We start from the raw sequence: 25967 nt of genomic DNA on the forward strand, positions 1-25967 counted from the left end.
GAAACATTTGCCTCAAACAATTCATGGTAACCCTCGCTGTGTGTGCAGTGGCACCATCCTGTTGGAACCATGTATTCTCTAATTGCATTGCCTCAAGAGCCGGCTGAAAAAAATCCTGTATCATAGTTAAGTACCGTTTGGAGTTCACAGTTATGGCACGACGGTTATCCTGAAAAAAGTAAGGGCCATTGATGCCTACTCGTGATATGGCGCACCACACAGTGACGCAGTCCGAATGCAGAGGTCTCTGGTGGACTTCTCTGGGGTTTGTTTGTTTCACTCCAGTAGCGCATGTTTTGCTTGTTGACACACCCACTGAGGTGAAAATGTGCCTCATCAGAAAAGAACACAATTGCGTCACGCGGTGTAGTTGCAAGCATGTCTTCACAAGAAGTACGCCGTGTCAAATAGTCCCGTGCTGACAATTGATGGACCACGCACATTTTATACGGGTGAAATCTCAGTTCATCATGAATAATCCGGTGGAGAGAACGTCTTGAAATGCCAAGAGCAAGTAATTGCTTCCGAGCAGAGCGTTTTGGAGATTGCAGTACTGCTGCTCTAACTCTATCGATGTTTTCCGGTGTTGTAATCCTCTGAGGTCCCCTTCGTACACATGACACATTCCCTGCTGTTCTGAATGCAGTTACCCAATTTACAATTGATTGCCAACCAGGAACACGTCCGCGTGGGGGAGCAGCGAATCGTAAACGAAAAACACGCTGCACTGCAATGATCGAGTGGGCATTTGAAAAATACGCTTCAACACAAAACAACCTCTCCTCTTGTGTCCACTGCATGATGGCAACTGGAACGCGGAGGAATACAAATCTCCCTTCAGCCACTATAAGCCACGCCCACTCTCCCCTCTCTTCGACCAACAGTGCCTGCATTGCTAAAAAGCAAATTACCGCGCTCCACCCTGTATTATCCTCAATGGAATAGAGCTGTAGTGATTAAAACTCTACAAGACAGCGGCATAAATAAAGGGAAGATGGGGGATACAACCCCTCCTCCCTATCCTAAAGCCGTAAAACATTAACAAAATATACATATAAAAAACTCGTTTGAAATACATAAGTGACCTTAATTATAGTTGTTATATGCTTTATAACATTAGTATTAATATTTTTGTTTTGATTTTCATATCTTTGGGACAAAAAGGTTTTCTTGTAATATTTATTTAAAGCTTGCATTAACTGAGCACTGTTCTCTGTTATGGTGCTAACATAGGAACTACATAACTTTTATACATGTGTTCAATTTAAATACTTGAACATCTAGAAAACTAGTATGGATAAGCCATTGGTTTGTGCCGAATTATTAGTAGATACCTGAAGAATGATAACAAAGGTGAATCATTCACTTAACATTTATTTTATGTCTGAAAAACAATTAAATCCAAATAATAGATTAAGAAATTAATAGTTCAAGAAATATTCTTGAATTTCCTGTTTCTGTTTGCAATCACTTAAATCTTAGACTTTTTGATTATTTTGTATTTATACTAGAGTATTCATACATCAAACTTGTGGAATAAAAGCAAACCTTCTCATTCTACCATTACAATACCGTACACATATTACCTGTACATACAATGCTTAAAAAAAAGAAATAGTTTCTAATCCTTTTCCAGCAGTAATTTTAGCTTTAGTTTGTACAATACAAAAAATATTTATTTGTATTATCTCTTTAAACCAACTGGCACTGCTTGGTGAAGTTTAAATAAAATCAGTGCTATCACATCTGTTATCTGTTACAGGTTACCGCTGATAAGATTACTATTTACACACGTGATGGTCATGTAAGTACCAACACATCTGCTGGGGCCATTATTGTGACATGTTCACTCATGCAGGCACACACTCATATATGTACAGTATTTACTTGTTTTAAAACACCTCTTCACCTTTGTGACAAACAGAAATCTAGATTAGTTATCTCCCATCTCAAGTGCAAACACTTTCTCAGTCAAGTGTTGAACCATCTGACAGCAACAAATGCAAATCTAAGCATTTTAGTTAATAATGCCACATTAGTCATGTAGTTGGTAAATATAATGAATAAATGATATAATGTTGAAATATATACTTCATTTGTTCAACATTATAGTATAATGTTGAAGACTTGGATGTATTCAGTAATTGATCGAACTCTATAATTTTACAGAGCTTGTTTGTTGGTTATTGGAAACAAGTCAATAAGTCATATTTATTGCACAATAATGTATTCATAATTGAACAGGTGTATCAATATAAGTATTGTAAGAAGTAGCGTAACAATAAAATAAAATTTAAGATGATAAAGTTTTTGTTATGAAGGTTATGAAATCTCTTAACAGTTATGCTATTATATTAATTGAGAAGTAATTTGACTAGTAGGATCAGACAATATTGTAGCATTACATTGCAAGATAGGTCAAACGTGTTGATGGACTTAAAGATCAATATACAGGTGTCCATAACTTATATCAAACCTTGCCATTTGACTTGTCAGGTCAAAATAATTAAGAAATGTCATATAAAGTATAGTTCTATCTTGCTTAGTTTACCATCTTTATGGCCGTTTGAGTTTTTTTTTTTTTTTTTTTTTAGGAAAAACATTATATCTTTAAATTAAATAAAGGTATAAATTCCCAAATTTGTAAAGTGATATTGTATTGAACTACTCTTAATCTTTCCACTGGTTACATAGGAATAAAAGAATTTTAAACAGACTTTAATGTTAAAAAATAGAGTACTTTATATCATTAAACCAAATGGGGAGGTATTATGAAAATAACTTTTAAAAATCTTTATATCTTTTTTTAAGGTGTTTTAAGCTAGAACAGAACTGTTCATTGCACCATTCAGATTAGACTCAAATGATCATTTGTTAGCTTTTGAAAATGACATTCCCAAAGATTCAAACCTCTGCCCTCAACAACCAGGGACAATATATACATGTATTGGAATTGTAGAGCATGCACATTTTTAAAGTGATAATACATTGACAAAATTGTAATTTTATTGAATAGAATTATAGTTCACAAGAACTATAGGAAATATTTCAGTCACAGAAACCTATACACTTACAATTTATGAAACGGACTTTAATTACAGGTGGAGGGGTGAGTGTGATTTTAAATTATGTAGTATTTGTGTTAAGTATTGTTAAATTTGAACAAATTTTTAAATTTTATTTTTTGACCACTATATTTAGTGGAACATTTTATACAGTAAATTCTTGTTTATTCGTACAGTTAACCAGTGTGGATACCATATATAACTGAATTTTATGGATAATCCAAAAAGTTGCAAATAATAGGTCCAAGATTGGCAAAATAAGTTTTAAATAGCCAGTAACTTAATTTTAAATTAAGTTAATGTAGTAGTAATTTTTTTGTTATTTTTAATCCTCAATCAATTCAAGCAATCTTAATTGTTACACAAACTACATTTACTCTCAATATTTTAACATGTAATTTTTTTGGTGGATTTAGATTTTTTAAATTTACTTGTGTCTTTATTATGAATTAAATCCTTAAAAATGTATAATTTGATTCTTTTAATTATTCTTACAACTGAAAGATAGATATTGTTTTACTCGATTAAGAAAACCTATAAATATTATAACAATGTCAGTAATGGGAAAAACCTGTTTGCGCCATTATCACCCTTTAAAGATTGTAAGGTTCATCTATTATTTATCAGCGAAGGCTTGAATCAACAAAGCGGTATCCAACACAATACCTCACTCTACACCTAATTGATGTACAATTCGCAAAGTCTAAGTGAATGAAGCCCAGGATCGTCTTGTTAGACTTTAGCTGTATAATATTCTGCCAATATTGATTTCCTCGCCAGCCAGTGACAATTCACACTTGAAATCCTTGTCAGTACTAGCCATCTGTCAATATATTACATTTGTTACTCATCGTGTTTGACCTCATTACAACTGTTTTTCTTACATCAGTGACTTGTTGTTAAATTTAAATCAACCTTAAGTTACTTCATCAATTTTAATGGTGAATGTTAAAAGCTCAAAGCTGAAGACTGCTGATTGATACATCAGTGAGGTCAAAATAAAACAATAAGACAAACTTTTATGACGTTTTGTAATATATGTACTTGAAGCTGGAGTTTATTGATAATGAAACAAAATGAGGATGTGTGCCTCCATGGTTTGTGTTTCATTTTAAAATGTGGAACTTTCACTTAATGAAATCTTTGAATAATTGTTAGTTGCCTTTTTATTTTATACTTGCACGAGGCACGTCCAGAAAGTAAGTTTACTGGTACTCTCACAGCAGTTGGGAATATTTTTTCGACATGTTCGCAACACTGCTGCGTAGCCTGAATCCTCCCCTTCAAAACGAGACCAATCCGAGGTTAGTGTGTTGAAAACTCTTGACGCAGTAGCATCTCTCGCGAAAAATGTCGATTGTATCTCCCGCCAAGTGCGAAATTCGGGCCTCATTGTGAAGGGAAAAGCTCCGGTTGAAATTTGAGGTGAAAACTGTTTAGACTGCCTCTTAGTTTCAGGCGTGTAGTGGGCAACCCAAGTTTCGTCTCCAGTAAATAGAGTAGAGAAAATTATCGTCTTCTAGTTCGTAGCGTTCCGAAAACTCTTTGGAGTTCTGTACTCGATTCAACTTGTGCTGTTTTGAGACCCACCTCGCAGACAATTTCCGATAACCTAGAGTTTCTGTGATTGTTTCGTGTATCAGGTATCTGGAGATTTGCGGAAACATTGCAGAAAGTTCATTTAACATCAATCTGCGATCATCACGGACCGCTTTCTCGATTTTTTCCACAAGTTCGTTAGTCACAATTGAAGGTCTTCCGCTCCTCTGATCGTCATGCACGGAAGTACGGCCATTTTTAAACTCGTGACACCACTTGTACACGCTCGTACAATTCATAGCTCTATTACTGTAAACAGTTTTCACCTTATTATAAATTTCAATCAGAGCTTTTCCCTTCAAAACGAGGTAGCGAATGACGGCGTGAATTTCTCACTTGGCAGGAGATACGATTGACATTATTCGCGAGAGATGCTACTACGTCAAGAGTTTTCAACACACTAACTAACCTCGGATTGGTCTCGTTTTTAAGGGGAGGATTCAGGCTACGCAGCAGTGTACCAACATGTCGAAAAAGTATTCCCTACAGCTGTGAGGGTACCATTACACTTATTTTCTGGACGTATTTGATCTGAGAAAGAATTTTAGTTTTATATTGAACCCTTTTGATGCCTTCCAATTTTAACCTCCACCTGGCTGATGTGGAATGCTTGGTTTATTTTATTGACAACATCTTTCTTTTTGTGTCAGTGTGTTGAACTGGTTGGACTGGCACAAACATACGCGTGCACCTCTTGGTACAGAGTATTATGTCTTGTGAGTTTGATTGATAAAATAATACAGACTGAAGGACAATCATATACAGAGTGTAAAAAGTCCTGTACAGGCTTGGTGATTCCAGAACAATTATATGTAAAGCAATAAAACTTGATACATCATTACTGCACCTATAAAGCTACTTTTTGAAACTGCACCTATAAATCTACTTTTTGAAGTAACTACCATTTTTTTTGTCATGTCAGGGGGATGGCCCGCAAGGAGTCAGAAGAAAATCTTAAATTAGAGCATAGGTCAAGTAGTACATCAAATTAAAGGTCTCTATTAGTAGAGTACAATGCTGCAAATCCGACCTGAAAAGGTTTACTCCTTAAAAAATTATGCTGCTTTAAAGTTTGAAATATTTGCAAAGTAGGCCCTGTTGTTCTTTTTTGGCTCTAGTTGTGAAAGTTAAACTTAGTAAAATGTATACTGGACTTAACAAATAGTTTTTAAGGTAGTTATTGACTATTCACATTCAATGGAGGATGGTCTATAAGGAGTTCAGCAAAATTTGGTCTTGAAATTATAATTTGGAACTTATTTAAAGCTATATTATGGTTATCATTTGAAACAAAAACATATTTCAACTGTAAACAATACATCACAATTGTTTTGATTTGTAATAGATAACCACTGGATATTCAAATCATTATTTGTGTGATTATTTTATTTCTCCTTAAACTTTAAGATTTGAAAATTAATTATTTGAACCATGAAAGTATTTCTTGCATCAACTAGGTTTACTGTAATTTAAATATTCAAGAATTATTTTCTTTATAATTATTTATTTTATATTTATTAAAGCTCATATATTCTGTGTCTAATCATAGAACTTTCTTGATTTTAAACAGTTTTATGCTAATACAATACTTTTGAAATATTAGGTAAGACTCACATTCACAACAAAGCCACTTTTTGTTTTCTACCAATGGACTTGTTAAGTTCTCAGTGAATTTTAAATAAATAAATTAACCATGGTTAAGGTAACTAGTAGATTTATGCCTTTTTCCAACTTGTAACATTGTAAAACTTTTGATGCATATGTTTAGTGGAATTTAATAAATAGATCAGAAGTCTATGTAGAGAGTAGTGGATCTTGAGTGTCACACTTAACGTACTAACGACCAGGTATATACTTGTATATCACCAACTGCTGATTAGTTGTCAGGCCTATCATTAATTAGCAGTGCTTTACTGGTTAAATTATTTAAACTAGTGGCCATTTCACAAAAGATTTTCAAGGCCAATTTATTTAAACTGAAGAGAAAATTAAGCATTCGATAGCCATATATTTTTCTAAAGGTTTATTGTTTATATGAAAATGTAAATGAATTTTATTAAAAGCCTTGTTTCCATCTGCACTGCAGTATGTAAACAATTGGAAAGAAATACTCAACTCACACTACTGAGTTAAACCTGAACAAGTGCAATTATTTAAGCCTTGAAAAGGCCAAACATTAAAAACATTTGACATTAGACAAATGTATTTACTTATATGTTCTTTAAGAATAGTAATAGAGTCACATATGTTTAAAAGATAACAGTTGTTAAAATTAATATTGTTGACAATAAATGATGTCGGGATGCATCTTGGAATCTCCATTCTTCCCTACGTGCTTCTAGGAATTCTTCAAGGGTATAAAATGTCTGGTTTACAAGGAAGTTGTGGAGTTTCCTCTTCAGAGCTTCTCACTTTAGTCTTTAGATAGTGTCTGGTAGAGTGTTTCACAGTTTTCGGCTCATGTAAGATGGCTTTTTTTTTACAAAGTGCTGTACGGTGTGGAGGCAGAACAAAGTTGGCTGCGTGGCGGGTGTTATGTGAGTGGAGGTCTTTCCCTGTTTGCAGATTCAGCTGATGAGCATGCAAAATTGCTCCTTGAATGTACAGCCCAGTAACGGTCATTATTCCCTTAGATTGGAAAGCTTGTCTGTAGCTTTGTTGTGGTTCAAGATCAGCAAGGGTTATTATGGCTATTTTCTGTAGTATGAGCACCCTGTTGAGATTTCCAGGAAAGTATCCACCCCACACAATAAGCCCATACCCCATGGGTTTCCACTAATCAAATCAAATTGAAGTCTTTATTGTCTTTAGACATATAGCTATCAACATGGTCATAATTTTATGTTACAAATCATAACTTGTCATAGTTAAAGTTTATACTGCTTAGGTAGGACTAGACTAGCGTAAACTGATAATATAAAACATATTTTTTGCTATATGTAATTCTTAAATTAAAGCAACATTGATAAATATCAAATAAAATCTTAAACTAAATCAAAAATAAATCGTCAATAAATAAAATAAGATAAATCTTACATATTTAACAAACTTACAAAACGTTTATTTCTGAATTTGGCATGTTTAAAAATTTACTGATACTATAGAAGGGATTAGCAGCCAGCCACCTATGTAACTTACATTTAAAGAGACTAAAAGATAAATCTTTGGTTGAGAGTGGTAACGTATTATATAATATAATTTTTTTCCAATCTTGTAAAGGGTACATTAAGACAATTGCCATGCCTTGTAGATTTTTCATGGATTTTATTCCTTACATTATATGATAAAATATCTTTATGAATATATAACAACAAATAAAATATATAGAGATTAAAAACAGTTAAAATACCTAAATTAATAAAAAGTGGTTTACAATTAGCCAGGTAGTGAGACTTGGTAATTATTCAAACAGCCTTATTCTGTATCAAAAGGATATCTTTAAGGTTACTGGCATTGCCCCCAAAAAATCAAACCATAGCTAATTATTGACTGAAATGGACCATAGTAAACTGTAAAAATGTAATGTTTAGGAACACAACTCACAAGACTTCCTAATAGATAAATCACACGAGATAGCCTAGTGGTTAGTTGTTCAATGTGTTTTGCCCATGACAGCTTACAATCAATGTACACACCTAAAAACTTAACACACTTATCAAACTCAATATCATCTGTAAAAGGCCTAAGACTAAACAGAACTGATATAGTTTTGTCATTATTTAAAAGTAAGTTATTAGCTGAAAACCAATTTGAAGCTAGTTCTAAAGTATTTTTTATTTGTATTAATTACAATTATTGTAAATCAATGAAGTTTGTATAAATAGAAAGAAAATTGGTGTAATCAGCATACATACAAGTTTTAGACTGTTGAATATTAATAGGTAAATTATTTATTGCTATTAAGAACAAAAGAGGGCCCAATATAGAATCCTGTGAACACCACATCTAAGCTTCCTAGCTGAAGACCACCAACCATGAAGATATACAGTTTGACTCCTCTTAGACAGATAAGATCTAAAAAATTGTTTTGCGGATCCACTGATGCCGTACTGTTCCATCTTTTCAAGCAACAAGCTATGATCAACACATTTAAAAGCACGGCTTAGGTCAATAAAAGTGGCCCAGGAATACTCTTTGGAAAAGCATTGAGAATCTCCCTTACTACAGCATCAATAGCAGATATTGTTGATCTATCTTTCCTAAAGCCAAACTGTTGATCAGTAATGATAAGCTGTGAGCCACGTGCAGTAAGCCACTAGTGAATGGTAAGCTGTCATTGCTGCCTGAAAATTCCTAAACCATTTAACTGCTGGACAACATTTTATATGCCAGTGCTGATTTTTTTATAGAGGCTGTTTACATGCTTTATTTATATGGAGCACAAATTTGTAGGGATATACCACATTTTAATAAAGCATTTGCTATGAATGTAATTTTGTACAAGGCCTTCATCATTTAAACAATTAAGTGTCACGGTTTATGTTGGATTCCCTTATTTAACTTTTTATGTCATTCTTATAGTTAATTATCCATTAATTTATGAAATACGCCTTTTTATAAGTTAACAGATGCAATTTATCAAATTTATAAGCAAAAAGATAAATTTTAATGCCGTTTTTATTGTTATATATTATCCGTTATTTAACCCCTAAACATAGGACTTCTTTAATGCAACCAGACTGACTCACCTGCAATAGTTTTATCCAAGTCGCTCTTTATAATTGCAATCTTTTGCATAAACTTATCGTTTTCTGCCTCTATACACTATACTGTAGATGTACCCAAAGAACAGTAACTTTGGAACACCGCAGAACCGGAACATTCCTGGAACAGTTTATCTCTTCTGAACTCCCCATTCTGTCAGAAGTTTCACTAAATGTGATAAGAAGTTATGGCTCGGTTAAGCGGATTGACTATGTTGGTAAAAGTCCCAGTTCTGATCCAGATGACATGTAATAACATTATTTCAAGTTGCAAACTGGTGTTGAGCTGGACTATTTTTAGGGAACTTAAAGGGAAACTTAATTTTGGATTGACAGTGGTTATTCATTCTTAAAACTGTTTATTTAAAGTAATAAATTATAGCTGAGAAAAATATTCTACTACATAACACGTCTCTGCTCAAATGGTTGGTGTTTGCTCATCATAGATATCTTGATATTCATTTATTTTACTATTTTGAGTTTACTTTCTCAGTAATTAATTATGTTTTAATTTCTAATGTTGTATTCTATATAATGATTTAATGTCATAAATTTTCAGTATTTCAGAAATATTCTATGTTTTGTAATTTAAATAAAAAGTATTTTAGTTCAATTGTTTAGTTCACCTCATTAAATATACTAACAGTAATTTTATCTAGGAGATTTAAAATTTCAATTTATAGTTATGGTATTGTATATCAAGATATCTATGATGAGCAAACACCAACCATTTGAGCAGAGACATGTTATGTAGTAGAATATTTTTATCAGCTATAATTATTACAGCATTCTGAAAGAAGTATTTAGACGTAATATATGCACCAGTGTGAAATCAAACAGAAAATAAATAATAATGCCAAGAATTGTCGGGGCAGAATGTCTAGAACTGCAACTGTCTCGTGGCACTAGTTCTGAATCCGAAATGTTCCGTCTTGTACAATTCAAGTTCCAGAACGATATAGTACACCTCTACTATACACTTCATCAACATAATTCATGTACAGAATTGTTAAGAAGAAACGCTCAAAATAATAACATTCTAATCCTAAAACATACAAGAAGTGTTTTTTGGGTGTCTATACAAGATATATCATTATTGTAGAAAAACGTTAAGTGTTTATACAAAAAGCATAGCAAATGAACTATTATACGTTTTTTGATACAGATTCGATAATTTACATTTATCTTTTAACAACATAATATCTACCAGTATTTTTGGTCAAAACATGGTTTTGTTATTTTACAAATCTCTTTTTTAAGTTTTGTCACTTACACATCTAAATGTAAATATTTTGCAATCCTAAACATTCTGTTCAAAATTTAGGTTATGAGGGGAACCAAAATAAACTAAATATTCTCTGAAAACAAATTTAAATGAAATGTTTTCAAATAACATTTACAGAAACATTTTCATTAAAGAATAGCAAAATTTGTTCTGATATCAACCTAAATAATAAAGTAATATTTCATGTTTCATTGAAACAAACAATAACATTGATTTTTTATTTAAATTATTGTTCAATTAATTAAAATAGGCTTTCTCTGTGTCTTATAAGTTTGTCAATGTTTTATATCACAACTGAATTTAAATCCCTTAACAGTGTACACTACTTTTATTTAAAACATTTTGCATCAAATTAAAAATAAATTATGTTTTATTCTTAAAATTGCTTAAAATAAATATAAAACTTTGAGAATCTTATAAAAAATCAATGAGCCATGTAATCTTAGCGAAGCCTGTTGCGCGACACACAGTGTGGCATACTTTTATCTTGCAAACTAAACGTACTTCATTATTGCTGGAAAGTTTATACATAAAGATAGACATTTTTAAGAAAGATTGTTTGAATATATTTTAGTGAGTGTGTGGCAATAAAAGTAGAGTAAACTTAACTTTGTTTTGATATTTACAGAGTGCGCATTACATTATGCAAATCTATTGCTGTTATTGAATAAATAAGGGTGCAAAAAGAAAGATCTAACTATCTGGGCTCAAACATAAAATATACATCGTATTGCCAGAATAAAATATAAATTTTCTGCATTTAATTATCTTTTTAGTCTCTAGAATATTTTGAAATGAATTATTGCACAATGAAAATTTAATCTTCCTACATTACATTTGAATTGAATATTTAGAGAGATACAATGTAAGATTATTTTTAGTAACTAAAACAAAGTTGTAAATTTTATGAAAATTATTTGTCTCAAATATATTTGTCTTTGAGTAAAATTAGAGTTTTGACAAAATACTACACTTATTAGTAAAATTATGCAAAATTAGACCCAACATTTGTCTGTAAGCCTTGCATAATAAATATAGACAATACTTTTGAACCTGTCAGTATTAGAAAACTTAACAAAATTTAACACTAATGAAAAACAATTTTAGCCAAAAAATTTAGCAAACATAGTATTTGACTATGTTTGCTTATCAAGTTGACCAGCTTGCTGCTACGCTAGCACCTCATCCAGTGTCTGAGTAGAGAGCGTGCAGTTAAGTTACGTTCTATTAAAAATGCACTATCACGAAATACATTGTTACTATCTACGACTATTTGATAACAGGTAGGAATTACAACTAAGGAACTACTTGTATGAATTAATGTGATGTTTTTATTACTGTATAGCCAGTGTAAACGGTTTGTTTTGATTTTTCCTCAATTATTCAATTATAAATCTTTCACATTTTAAATCATAGTTAGGCTGTTTTATATTCTTGTCAGCACAAAGAATGTTTGAATATTTGTCAAGTAACCTTTTAATAGTGACATTATTTATGTATTGTGATATTTTGTCGTAATAATGAAAGATATAATGTAACATTTAAAAATAAAGAGTAAATTAATAAATAAGAGAAAGATTAAGTTTTTCGAATTTTCTGTTCATGTTTTTGTTATCTTCCAGTATGGTAATTAAACTATAGAAGTATAGCTTTACATTGAAGACAAAACTAATATATCCCTAAAGATAATTCTAGTAGCTTGTGGAAAATGTGTTTGTTTCAGAAAGAAAAGCTCTTTACAAGACAACATTCAGTTAATCAGTTATTTAAATAGTAATAAAGATGAGAATTGAATATTTACACACCTCATTCTGCACTTAGATATGCAATAGCACTGCTCAATTACTAAAAATGAAAGATTTGAGACATTTGAGTGGGATGAAGCTTAATAAAAGTGCACACAACATTGAAACCAAAATAAGTAAACTAACCACAGATGTCTTGTCGACATAGTTAACTGGAGAACATATTTCAGTTTTTTAAATCACATATTGAAAATGTGTATCTAGCCAACACCTGTTTATAAGATATGACAGTACACTCAATTTTACTTGTAATTTTCATTATGTATTATAATGAATTTAGACACAAATGTTTTGTCTTTGTAATGTTACTTTATTCAATGCCTACAGAGGTTATCTTCTTCTGTTTTTATGTTTAAAAATCAAGCTTTCTGTTGAATTTCTCATAGTTAAATTAATATTAAAAAAATCTTGATTCTTTACTTTATTATGAGTACTTATTGCTTGTGGAGAATGGCTTACTATCGTGTCAGTACAGTTTGAAGTTGACATCTTTGATAAGCATAGGAACAAGTGGTACATTAGTTTTAAAAAAAATCAACTTTATGAAAATCCAACTTGTTGACTGATTTTATTAGAGAATCATTTAAACATCACTCAATTTTTCAAGCATAAAATTGAGACAAATCAATTATACAAAATATTAAATAAAGGTTCTTATTTGGTTGTCTCTCTTTTAATCCTACAAGTGGTGATGTCTTTTAAAACGGTTTGCAAATACTCTCAATACTATTATTTCTCTCCTTTAACCAACCATTCAGCGTGGTTTCATGTGACAGTCCTAGTCGACTTGCAGCTCTGCCATGGTTTTGCGTTAACCTCACATTTTGGAGCAGACTTTAAGCCTTAGTGATCAAACTACTTTAGTTGCAACTATTTTGAATACTTTGTGGTCTGGGTGGCAGAGGATATTTCTTTTTATATTTACAACCATAACTAGTACTTTTTGATCTATTTGGCTATTTATCAAATTTGAAGAGAACATTTAATCGTATTTCATGCCATTCAGTTACATTTGAAATGTTTCAATGTAAAAATATTTTAAACAAGTTAGTTTAAAGTATACTTGTTTTACATTTTACATTATGTGCAAAATAATTGCCACTATTATTGACTTGGTTGTGTTGTATGCCTAAGCCTGATTTGTTGTTTTTTTTAGGACTTTTTAAAACATTTTTTTTATAATTAGATTTTGTACTCTAAAAATTTCTAAATAATAAAATACAATCTGATAAAAATGGTAAATGGCAATGATTATGTAGTTGATTGACTGACAAGAAGTAAAAGGCCTATGGACTCCCCTTGCAGACGGGCTCATGAAATTCCTCACATTATAACTATGTTAAACATAGGAACACCCAGTGACATGCAGCTGGGTAAAATATTAGATAAAGCAGTGATGTTTTTTTATGAATAGTTGTCTTTTGATCAATAACAGTTATAAGAAAATAAAGTGCCAGGGAGTCTGGAAATTAAAAAGTATTAATATACATATATTTTTACACATGAGTTGAACCTTAGAATGATACAAGTAAACCCAAAAAATGAAGGGGTTCATACTAAGAAAATAATAGCAAAGATTGTCTACTTTCTCAAAATATTTGGTATTGTGAGTTTTATGTAAGAAAAACAATAACCTGGTAGCCATTTTGTTAAGAATTGGAAGCCTAAATTGGCTGGCCGTGTTATCATGTTTACAGGCTAAACACCAGAACTAACTTATAAATTAAAAAATAATTATAATTCAACTTTTTTAACTCATGTTGTTAATTATACATTTATTAACATTGCACAATTAATGTATGAAAAGATAAATCAAAACAAAGTAGCTACAATTATCAACTCCTTTTAGTGTGAAAACTTCCTACAGAATTTGTGGATGAAAATGATCACAAAATCACTCAACCTGAACAGCTTTTTATATTGGAATGTAAAAAAATAAATACCACTTATATAACAAAAAGTCCTTTAAAAAGATACTTAAAGATTTTGTTGTATATAACAATAGTGGAGAGTCCAATATCAATGCAATAAAAAAAGTAATAACAAATTCCTAAAGAAAGATGTTATTATTTATCTTTATATATATATAATTTTAATAAACATTGAATCACAAAAAGTACTTGCTCCGCCGGGACTCGAATCCGGATCTCTCACTTGCCGGGTGAATGTGCTACCATTACACCACAGAGCCCTTACTTTTTACGATTCAATTATTTTGTATTTGGCTGTTTCTTTCACATATTTGTTTAAATAACCAAACTAACATATGATCGGAAAACTAAATACCTGTCAAATGACTTGTTTACATTCATTAAATCTGTATAAGTGGCAATAGCCTAATTTAATTTCAATAAACATTGAATCACAAAAAGTACTTGCTCCGCCGGGACTTTATATATATTATATATATACGAGGGGGTACCCAAAAAAAAAACCGGAATTATTTTATAAAAATTATATATTATAAAATATTTTACAATACGACCTTATCTCCTTCAAAATAATCTCCATTACAACTAATAAACTTGTCCCAACGGTATTTCCATTGATCAAAACATTTTTTGTAGTCATCTTTAGAAATGGCTGCAAGCTCGAGCTTCGTTTTTTTCTTAACCTCTTCAACGCTGTCAAATCGTTAACCTTTCAAGCCTCTTTTCATGTGTGGAAATAAAAAAAAGTCGCATGGAGTGAGGTAAGGTGCGTGTGGCAGCGGAACCATGCCATTTTTGGCTAAAAACTGCCTAACTGAGATGGCTGTGTGTGCCGGTGCGTGCGTTGTCGTGGTGGAAGAACCAGTCTCCAGTCTGCCACAAATCGGGTCTTTTCTGGCGAACTTTTCGCTGAACCGAGCTCCAAGTTAACCCACTACTCTCTGATAGTTACTCAATTGTCTGTCGACGGTCGGTGAGCACAAGTTCACGAATTTTCACAACATTTTCGTCCGTTCGAGAGGTTGATGGACGTCCAGAATGAGGTTTGTCTTCAATCGACATGTCGCCATTTTTAAATGGAGCGAACCACTCGTAGACCTGAGTTTTCCCCATAGCATCATCTTTGTAAGCTGTATTGAACATTAAAATAGTTTCTGCAGCATTTTTACCAAGTAAAAAACAAAATTTCACAGCTGCACGTTGTTCACTTAAACTTGCCATGACAAAAAACGAAACAAGAACAAAACAGGGTTAGCGAAAACAGTCACTACGAACGAACAGAATGCACTAGGACAACGGAACTGGGGTCACTGAGCTCGCAATGGGTTGCGCAACACACGCCTAGCGGCAGGAATGTGTACGACACGCTGCCGGCTGCCAGCAATACAATTCCGGTTTTTTTTGGGTACCCCCTCGTATATATATTTCTTGTGTTCGTGTGTATGTGACTGAACTCCTCCTAAACGACTGGACCGATTTTGATGAAATTTTGTGTGTGTGTTGAAGGGGATTCGAGAATGGTTTAGATTCATGATTTGGTCCAATTTAAATAGTTTATTTAATTAATTTTGTATTTATAAATTGTTGTTGATGTTTGAGTGTTTTATATTGGATCCGGCAGATTGCGCTATGACACGTAATACAAAGTGAACTGATACTTTCAGCTGTTAACACTTTCAGCTGAAGTTCATCAAAGAGGCAGAAACATTTGTTTACATTGAAATTTTAGTAACTATTAAATTACTGTAAACTGCTTGATCAGTAGTGTAATGCAGATTGCAGAGACGAAGTTATTATCTAATTTTGAATTTTTATTGCGCCAATGATCAATAATCCATCTATGGGAATGCTATTTATACGCTCTGAAACCAACATATGAGACCATTGTTTTGGTTAGTGTAACTGCATAAATCAATTATGGAACTGTAAATAGATTGGACCGGGGGTGAATTTAAACGACCAGAACAGACTCATATTGACCGCAGCTACTGTTTAGTTCGATAATACACTTTCGTCATTGGGATAAAAAAGCTAACTCTTATTGTTACTGAAACCGTCAGAGCACTTCAATAAATTATCATGGAATATTGGAGGGAGTACGAATCTTATAAAAACTGTTTCACTTTACAACTTCAGGACCCCAAAACACTGTTCTTTAAACTTAAATCTAAAATGGATCAGGAGATTGGAATAGCTTTGAGTGGCTATCAATTATCTCAGGAGTGTTTATTATGTCATAGATAAAGAATACATGAATATATTGTCCGAGTTTTCAACAGGAAAATGCGTGCGAAGCCGCGGGTAACTGCTAGTTTTAATATAAAAATATGGAAATATTGCTTTCTCCATTAAAAATCTAAAGTGACCCAAGTTCTACTGTTATGTCAGATCTAAGTTTCTTTGGATGTATATGATTACTTTTTTCACACTTCCACTTCTCAGATTTATATACAGTTATGTTCATTAAGTAGATATAGAGGGACAAAATGAGCTGGAAAGACTAATGCTCCAAGATGACCAGATAGTGAATCATGGGAAGGCAATTAAATTACGCTTACCATCATATTCTTGGAGAGTCAGCCTCAAAACTGGTTATTTCAATAGTTTGGCTTCTTCTATGAAGCTATTCCATATTGCAATAAAATCAAGCTATACCATGAATCTTTCATATTTGTGGTCTCAGACTACTTGCCGGAGTAACCTTGCCTATCAAATATCACTTGCAGGTAAATGATGGTACATTCACATTCAAAACTAGGATACTGTATTGATATTAAATCACAGAAAATGTAAACCATAATGTTTTACTAAGGTTAGCTACTAAGACCAGTCAACAGAAAACACAATGTTGTGCTATATTCCTCTAGTAGATCTGGATATTAATTTGATATTCCATTGAGATTTCTATGTTGCACCTGGTCTGTAGTTAGCAACTATAACACGTCAGTTAGCAAGGATACACCATGTTTTAGTAGATCCCTCTACTAGGTCTGGATATCAGTCTAATGTGCCAATAAGATTTCTGTATTTTATCTGGTTTGTATTTAACAGCTAAGGCCAGCAACAGAATACAATGGCAATGGTAATGGTTAATGTTATGGTAGGTCTCTCTATTAGGTATGGATATCAATTAAATGTTTCAGAGAGTTTTCTGTGTTTTATCTGGTTTATAGTTATTAACTAGGACCTGTCAACAGAATAAAACATATTATAGTAGGTCTCTCTATCAGGTATGGATATCAGTTAAATGTTTCAGAGAGTTTTTCTGTGTTTTATCTGGTTTATAGTTATTAACTAGGAACTATCAACAGAATACAACATGTTATAGTAGGTCTCTCTATTAGGTATGGATATCAGTTAAATGTTTCAGAGAGTTTTCTGTGTTTTATCTGGTTTATAGTTATTAACTAGGACCTGTCAACAGAATACAACATGTTATAGTAGGTGTCTCTATTAGGCATGGATATCAGTTAAATGTTTCAGAGAGTTTTCTGTGTTTTATTTGGTTTATAGTTATTAACTAGGACCTGTCAACAGAATACAACATGTTATAGTAGGTGTCTCTATTAGGCATGGATATCAGTTAAATGTTTCAGAGAGTTTTCTGTGTTTTATCTGGTTTATAGTTATTAACTAGGACCTGTCAACAGAATACAACATGTTATAGTAGGTGTCTCTATTAGGCATGGATATCAGTTAAATGTTTCAGAGAGTTTTCTGTGTTTTATCTGGTTTATAGTTATTAACTAGGACCTGTCAACAGAATACAACATGTTATAGTAGGTGTCTCTATTAGGCATGGATATCAGTTAAATGTTTCAGAGAGTTTTCTGTGTTTTATTTGGTTTATAGTTATTTATCAGTTATAGTTTTCTGTGTTTTACTAGGACCTGTCAACAGAATACAGCATGTTATAGTAGGTCTCTCTGTTAGGTCTGGACATCAGTCTAATGTGCCAGTGAGATGTCTGTTTCTTATTTGGTCTGCAGTTTTAAAATGTAAGCCCTTTATTCAGATATTTTCTCTTTACATACATTATATTTGTAGATCTGATTGATTATCCGCCATATGGGTAGAAAAAAATGTAGTTTATATTTACGTTGTTATGATTCAGAAAAATGGTAAAATATATCAAAATAAAGGTTGAATTATATTGATGGCTCTAATAACATTGTAAAATATTTCTGAATCTGTTTTAATTATCGAATTAAATAATTATTTAGTCATAGTTAAAGTGAAAAATTTCTGGAATACATATATCACCTTTTAGTTCTAAATAGAAGATGCAGTAAGCAAATCAAAGTAATTGTGATCATTTGGTAGTACAGTGTGAGCATTAGTTTGTGTAATTGATTCCATTTAGATATAAATAAAGTGTTGACATATCACAGCTTGATTATTAATCTCCTTGTATCTCGACTGCTGATCACTTCAATTTTGTTTGTCCCAAAATAGAAGCATTTGTTTGAAATATGGAATATAATGATAGAATTATTAAGAAATTATTTGTAATATGGAACACAAAATAGAGTTTTTGTTAACAATATGAAATTTTTTGTGATAATAGTATTATATAACATATATAACGTCGTTTGATAGCTGTAGCTTTACTAGTTCTAGAGATATTAACTTTTTGATAAAAATATCAAAATGGTGGCTAGCGGCTAAACGATACATTTCTTAGTTTATGTTTATATATACATATATAGCTCCAGACTACAGCTCAGATATATATATATAAAAATCTGAGCTTTAGTCTGGAGTTGTTTGTCTCGTGACTTCGAGTTAGGCCCAGATGAACCCTATTTAAATTGTTTGTTTTAATTTGTATAACAATTAATTACTGTGATGACTGGTGGTCAATAATTTTAAAATATGTTTCATTTGATAATGTTACACAAGTCTCTTGTAAGAAGATACTAGAAACTAATATAACTGCAAACCCAAGATAATGATAATAAGGTTAATAACACACTGATTAACCTTTGACATTGACTATTTTGGAAGATTATCTACACATCAGGAGTCTTAAATACAGTGGAGAATCAAATAAAATTCTTATTTTCCTAGCTTTACAGGTCAATAATAAAATCAATTTATCTGAGATTTTGTATTATGCAAACTGTTTTTCATGTACAGGGGTAGGAAGGGGCTGGTAGAAAATGCGGAACTATCCACAATTTCAAATTACAAATGTTTGAATTATTTAAGTGAAGCCATGTTTTGCTACAACCTGCATGTAAACATAATTTAAAACAAATTTTTGTTAAAAATATCAAGATTCTAAACACTTTAAATCTAGGTGTAATATGGCCTATCTTTATATTTTAAATTATACCCAAAACCAACCCTTATGCCCAAAAAGTGTAATTTTGGGGCATTTAGCCATTTGATAATAATTTAGCTAGTGGTTATTTTTTCTTTTAATGTTGTCTTTTGTCAATTTTAGTTAGATAGTGATTAATCTAAAATAATACTTTCGGCTCAGTTGGAAGAACTGGTAGTTTTTGTGAGTACTGAAATATTAATATAGTTTACTGATATAGAATACAGGATTTGAACTGAATTTGTAAAAAACTATTTTATAACGGAATGTGAATTAAAATTTGAATGGCTGACATATTAGAATGAAATGGACTACCATGCTGGTCAATAAACTTAGGTGAAACACGAAAGTCTTTTGGAAAGTAAGTTGCTGAGGCATCTAATCGCTGAACGAGTGAGTGTAGCTGTGCGATCTGAGTGGTGCTGTAAAGCTAAGTTCAGTGCTCATCTGGCAGTGTCATAGTGAAGGTCGTTAGGTTATTCTAAATGCTCTAAACTGTGTGCTATGTTCAGAATTGCCACCACAATTAACTTTTCTGCCATAGCATTATTAGATTTCCTGTCATAAGTAAATGCAACTGGTGGAAATTCATCATGAATTGTATACTGTGTATGGAGAAGACATTATGAGGTACATTGCAGTCTAGTATGGTGTCAATTGTTTGGTGAGAAACGAAATAAAGTTCAAGACAACATGCAAAGTGGCCAACCATTTGTGGTTACCAATGACCTTGTTGAATATAAGGCTAGAGAAAATCAAATGTTTACAATCACATACCTTTAAAAACCTTTTTCGGTGTATATTTCAATATTGTAAATTTTGTTACTTATGGGTACCCAAACTCGACTCTTAAACTAAAAATAAAGAGGATGGGACACGATCTGAATTTTTTTTTATGGTACCATGAAGAAAGTGATCCATTTCATAACCACATAGTCACTGGTGGTGAAACTTGGGTTTTGTATGCCAGTGTCAAACAAAAAATACAATTAATGGAGTGTGGTAACACCTCATTCTCGCGAAAAAACGTAACAATGAAAATGGCTATATGCATAGACGGCAGAACTTTATTCAATAGGTATTGAAAAGCTTGTACCGAGATAACTTTATTTGCTTAAAATGTACATCGTAACTAAGTTGAATAATAGTTTAAGAATTGGACAGTGTTATGCGTCACTAGGCCAAGCGCCAAAACTGAAAATTTCAGAAAACAATATTAAAGTATAAACTTCTCATCAATCAAGGCTGCCACTTACTTGGTTTGTGATTTTTTCCAAAGTGTATATAACATTTGGATTTAAGTGGTATAGGTTTTATTCTGTTTATATTATATTATTAATCCAGTAAATAATAAAAACTGTTTTGCTTAGCTGATTTCTGTCCTAATACAGTTTTACAAAACTTAACCAACCATTGTTTCCTTCAGGAAAAGGGAAATAACAAAAGTTTTTTTGTTTATATTACACCAAAGTACAAAATGTGATATGTCTGTAGTTGAATTAAATCACCCTGAAAAATTATTTTTAGCTTCTTATAACTGAAATAAAAAATAGTTGAACATTATAACAATAACCACGAAAACAATGTCTATTCTTGTTCTTTGATTTCAAAGTCTAAAGAACCATTGAAGCCTTAGATGTCATCTTTAACTCTAAGATTGTTAAAAGAATTTACAGCTCTTTTTCCGAACCAACATGACAAATTATGAACCTTCTACCTTTACTGAAGGAACCTTTAATCTACCAGACTCAGTCATATCCTACCATATGTATTTCCGAGTATGGTTTACATTAACCCACGTTTCATCCATGTACTACTATATGGGCCTACTATCACCAGATTCTCCAAGCTCTTGCATAATTCTTAAAAACTTTAAACAAGCTGCTACAATATCATTTAATTTCAATAAAAACTTTCTACCATTATTGGTTTTCTTGTACCTGAAACCAACATGCCTTAATAATCTATTTATTGATGCTTCTGATCTGCTGTAATAAAGTTTTTGTTTGGGATCCTGCGTGATTCTTTTTGATAAAGGAAATTCTCCTCTGTCATACTATAAAAAGACCGTTCTTCTCTAAACATCTTTTTCAAAGTATGTTTCCAATTTCTTTGTTTCCCCGGTGTTGAAAACTTAATTTCTGATGATAAAGGTTTATTGTTTTCTGACAGCTTAGCTTCTTTACTTATTTTATTTACAGTTCTTTCACTTACACCACAGGCCTCAGCACACAGTTTTCCACTTTGTTTAAAGTTTAGTGTTTCTCAGAAAATGTCCAATGACAGTTTCTTGGAAAATTGTAAACATTGTAGATAATGAGTCTTTCTTCACTATTTAGCGTTTTTCTCTACCATTCTTACTTCCGGATGGCTGTGCACTTGTACAAACATTATCAGACTCCCATTTTATGTAAATAAGAAATCATAATATCAAGTATGTTATAATTTATTGACACCATATAAATAAAATACAACACAAAATAATATATGCGTACCGGAAATCAAGAAAACACAGTAAGAGAAAAATAGAAGCTAAAACACTACAATGTGTCTAAATATGTTTAGTAATTAGGGTGTTAGATTTGTGGTAAATATCTTATTGGATGTTAGCTTCAATAGTTTTGTTGAACACATAAATATTCTTGCTTAAGTTGAAGCTGAAATGCTTCTACATCAATAAACTAGACACTAAACATCCTACTGAATTCCATAAGGAGGTATTCGTCAAATTAGGTATTCTTGATCATTGAACTTTGTGGCTAAATAAAGCGAGAGATTGGATTTATTCCCTTTTTTGTGTTCTATCTGATGCTCTTGATGCAATTTTAATTTCAACACGAAATGTATCTGCGTTTTTTTAAACATAAAAAATGTTGTCTGATATAATCTTCAAAAAGCTTGTTAAATTTATCTCACTTTTTTTTATGTCCAATCATGATTGTTTTCATTAAAAATGTTGAATCCTATGTTTCCTAAGTACTTAGTCTAATTTAAAAAAAGAAAAAATGAATGCTAATTTTATTCACATATTTTTGTTTATGGCATGGAACGGTGTAGTACTCCGTAATCAGCTAGGTGTCCATATGAACCCTACTCTAGTAAGTTCCTTATTATGCTAGTAGAGCATGCATATCAAATTAGAGACGTACCAGGCCGTTCCGGAACGTTCCAGGCTTGAAACTAGTTCCGCGAGACAGTTCCAGTTCCATGTGTTCCGTTCCGACATTGCTTTTCTACTTATTTAAGTTTCTGGCTGATTTTGTTCTGGTACAATACAATACTAAATTCCGATATTTGAATTTTAAACACAAAGTTTATGTGCTCAAGTTGTTTTCGTGCATCATAATATATAGTGCCAAGACCTGAATACTATTTTTTGTGAGATGTCTAAGCTGTACAAGTTTATTCTTTGTTTTCTGTTAACATCAATCAGTTTTGACTTTGAAACTTTTTGAATGCTTATATTCGCAAATATCAATTTAAATTCTAAATCCATTCATCCACCTATACTGTCAGTATAGTTGATCAAAGTAAACTAAACAATTTTATTAAAGACAATTTTATTGAAACAACAAAAAACTCAATAAGAAATATTTCTGAAATGAATTGAAATTTACATATTTGAAAGTAATGATATAAAATACAATGAATGAAATTGAAAAATAATTGTATATTTAGAAGGTTACCTTGAAACGGTAAAATAAATAGATATGTAAAAAATACATTCTGTTGTTTAAATACTAAAACTTAACTACTCAATTACTACTGTTGATCCCAAATTAAAACAGTTAGTTTTAAAATTAAAGAAATATTGTTATCTCGCTTAAATTATAGCGGTGCAAAAATGTAATTTGGTAAAGTTTATTCATCGTGTTTGTTAAGTCTACAGACACTAAAAGTTATATTATATATATATATATATATATATATATATATATATATATATATGAATGATCAGTTGTTAATGTATAAATTAATAAAGATTTGAATATATCAATAAAAATAATTAAGTACAAGCTGCCACATGAAAATATTGTGGTTGCCTGGAATCCAGAGTGGGACTGGAACATTTACCAGCATAGTCGTTCCGCTTAACAGTTCCAGAACGTCCGGAACTATGTTGACACGTCTAGTTCCGATCTTAACTTGAGCCGGAACTTCTAGGCACGTAACCTGTTCCGACGGAACATGGAGTTCCAAAGAAGTAAACTGTTCCAGTTCCATTCTGGTTCCGGAATGTTCCAATGGAACTGTTCCAATTCTTTTGGCAATCTCTATATCAGATTTTATAGTAATTTTCCTTCCATTTGTAAGGAATGCTTGAGTCGTTGCAGTTGCGTTTCCTGTATTTTTGGTAATGTTATATTATTTCCATTTAGTTTACTGAAGCTGTGTAAATACCTTCATGAACTCTCCTTACAAACACAAGGATTTTATTAAAAACTTATAAAAAAAACTGTTTATCATTGAAACATAACCATATGTAGTATACTTACATGAAAGGTAACATTATGAAGAATATAAAATGTCAATTTGTTATTTGTTTTCCTTTAGAATTTTATAACTTCTGGAATGTAAAAATGTTCGTAAACAGTTAATGAATATCAAGTTGTTTTTAATAGCTATTATATTATTGTAGTTTAAATTATTTATCCATAATGTTTTTCTCTATACTCTCCAGAATAATAATGTATGCATGCATATTTAATGTTTTATACAACTAACTCATAATATGACATCATGAAAAGGTGAAGCAACTGCTATAGCTATTGTTAAATGCAAATAAATAAATATCTAATATACATACAGAAAAGATCAAGAATAATAAGTCTAAAATCAATGCTGAAGACCAGTTAACAACAAATTTTGCTAGTGGTCGACTACAAATAATGAGGTCATGATATCAGTGTGCTGACTGGGTGGAGCCCTTTCATTGTCTATGCTGTGGCATGCGTTCCTGATGGTTATCTGTGTAATTAACAAATTCTACTCAGAAACCGGTATTTATCATATCCAATAATTCTGTAACCGTTAAAAGTCTGTAACGTATAAAACATGGACTAGAGAGATGAATGCAAAATTACAATTTGTTACTGCACAGTATGTTATTTTAAATTTAGAACTACTTCAAATGAAGTTTTCTGATTTTATCTAACTGTGGTTACTAGTTTATTTATGTTTATCATAAAACTGATTGATGTTAACAGAAAACAAAGAATAAACTTGTACAGCTTAGACATCTCACAAAAATAGTATTCCTGTCTCGGCACTATATATTATACAAATCCCACTAATATTATAAATGCAAAAGTTTGAATGTTTGGAGTTTTGTCCTCGAATCACGCTGAAACTGCTATACGGATTGTGCTGAAATTTGGAACAGGTATAGCTTTTGGTTCTGAATTAACATTTAGAGTGCTTTTTACCACCCATAACACATTCATTTCACCAAATAAAGTCGAATTCAAATTGAAAAATTAGTTTGTTTACATTCGAATGTTATGATAAGAACAAAACGTTTGTTGACAGCTATAGTTCGACAAACTTTCTGAAACATCTGTTTACATTTGAATTTTATCAATAATAAGTAAACAGTGCTTGATTGGTAGTGTAATGCAGATAGTAAATAAAACATTAATATATAAAATTTACTCCAGATTGCACCAGTGACGAATTAAAATCGTCTAATGCATTAAATACTGTTCTAAAACTAACCTTAATGAACATAGTTATGAATGTTTTCACATAAGTTACTTTAAACTGGTGGGCTTCCTTGACATTATGATATTACATTTTAACAATGGCTTACGGAAAAACAGAGAAATGAATACTAACATACCTTAACGATTCATTCTTTCCCTGGCTACAGTCCAAAAAAAACAAGTGTAACGCAAAACTTTAATAACGATTATTTTGGAATGTTGCATAACCTTAATAAGGATTTTTCTCTTATACTGGAAGTACATAAGAAGTAGGTCGTAATAGGCTTTTCAGTCCTAGCAAACTCAACTATGCCAACACGATTTTGACCAAAATAGATTTCCGAGAACTATATAATCGAACGTATATAGTATTTTAATCGAGGCAATATGGCAAGCTAACCTGTGACATAGTAGGTAAGTGAATTTAAACTTAAGTAGGCATATCAGTCCCATGTAAGTACATATATTTTTTCTTCGTCAGAACAACTAGGCAAACTCTACTATGGTACTGGAAATATCTTAAACCTGAAATATATGACAGGGACTGGAAA

The 25967-nt window shown here is 31.7% G+C and overlaps 2 protein-coding genes across 4 annotated transcripts in view; one reads left to right on the forward strand and one right to left on the reverse strand.

Annotated features, from left to right (window-relative positions):
* Positions 1-25967, forward strand: part of LOC124354607 — an 81309-nt gene that overhangs the window by 30506 nt on the left and 24836 nt on the right. The window contains exon 2 of one of the 2 annotated variants that reach the window (XM_046805204.1): positions 1763-1804. The gene's annotated coding sequence lies outside the window, so the exon portion shown is untranslated. Of the gene's footprint in view, positions 1-1762; positions 1805-11626; positions 11936-25967 lie in introns of those variants that run through there. The other variant, XM_046805205.1, reaches the window with a different exon arrangement.
* Positions 6018-9714, reverse strand: LOC124354609. Of its 2 annotated transcripts, none has more exons than XM_046805207.1 (2): positions 9353-9714; positions 6018-7439 (listed from the first exon to the last, which is right to left on the reverse strand). In XM_046805207.1, exon 2 carries the CDS (start codon positions 7428-7430, stop codon positions 7014-7016), a length of 417 nt encoding a protein of 138 aa, XP_046661163.1. In that variant the 5' UTR covers positions 7431-7439; positions 9353-9714; the 3' UTR covers positions 6018-7013. The 2 variants fall into 2 exon arrangements, with proteins under 2 accessions (XP_046661163.1, XP_046661162.1); XM_046805206.1 differs by having other exon boundaries at positions 6018-7483.

The sequence above is a fragment of the Homalodisca vitripennis genome, chromosome 2 (genome assembly GCF_021130785.1).
Source record: "Homalodisca vitripennis isolate AUS2020 chromosome 2, UT_GWSS_2.1, whole genome shotgun sequence".
NCBI lineage: Eukaryota > Metazoa > Arthropoda > Insecta > Hemiptera > Cicadellidae > Homalodisca > Homalodisca vitripennis.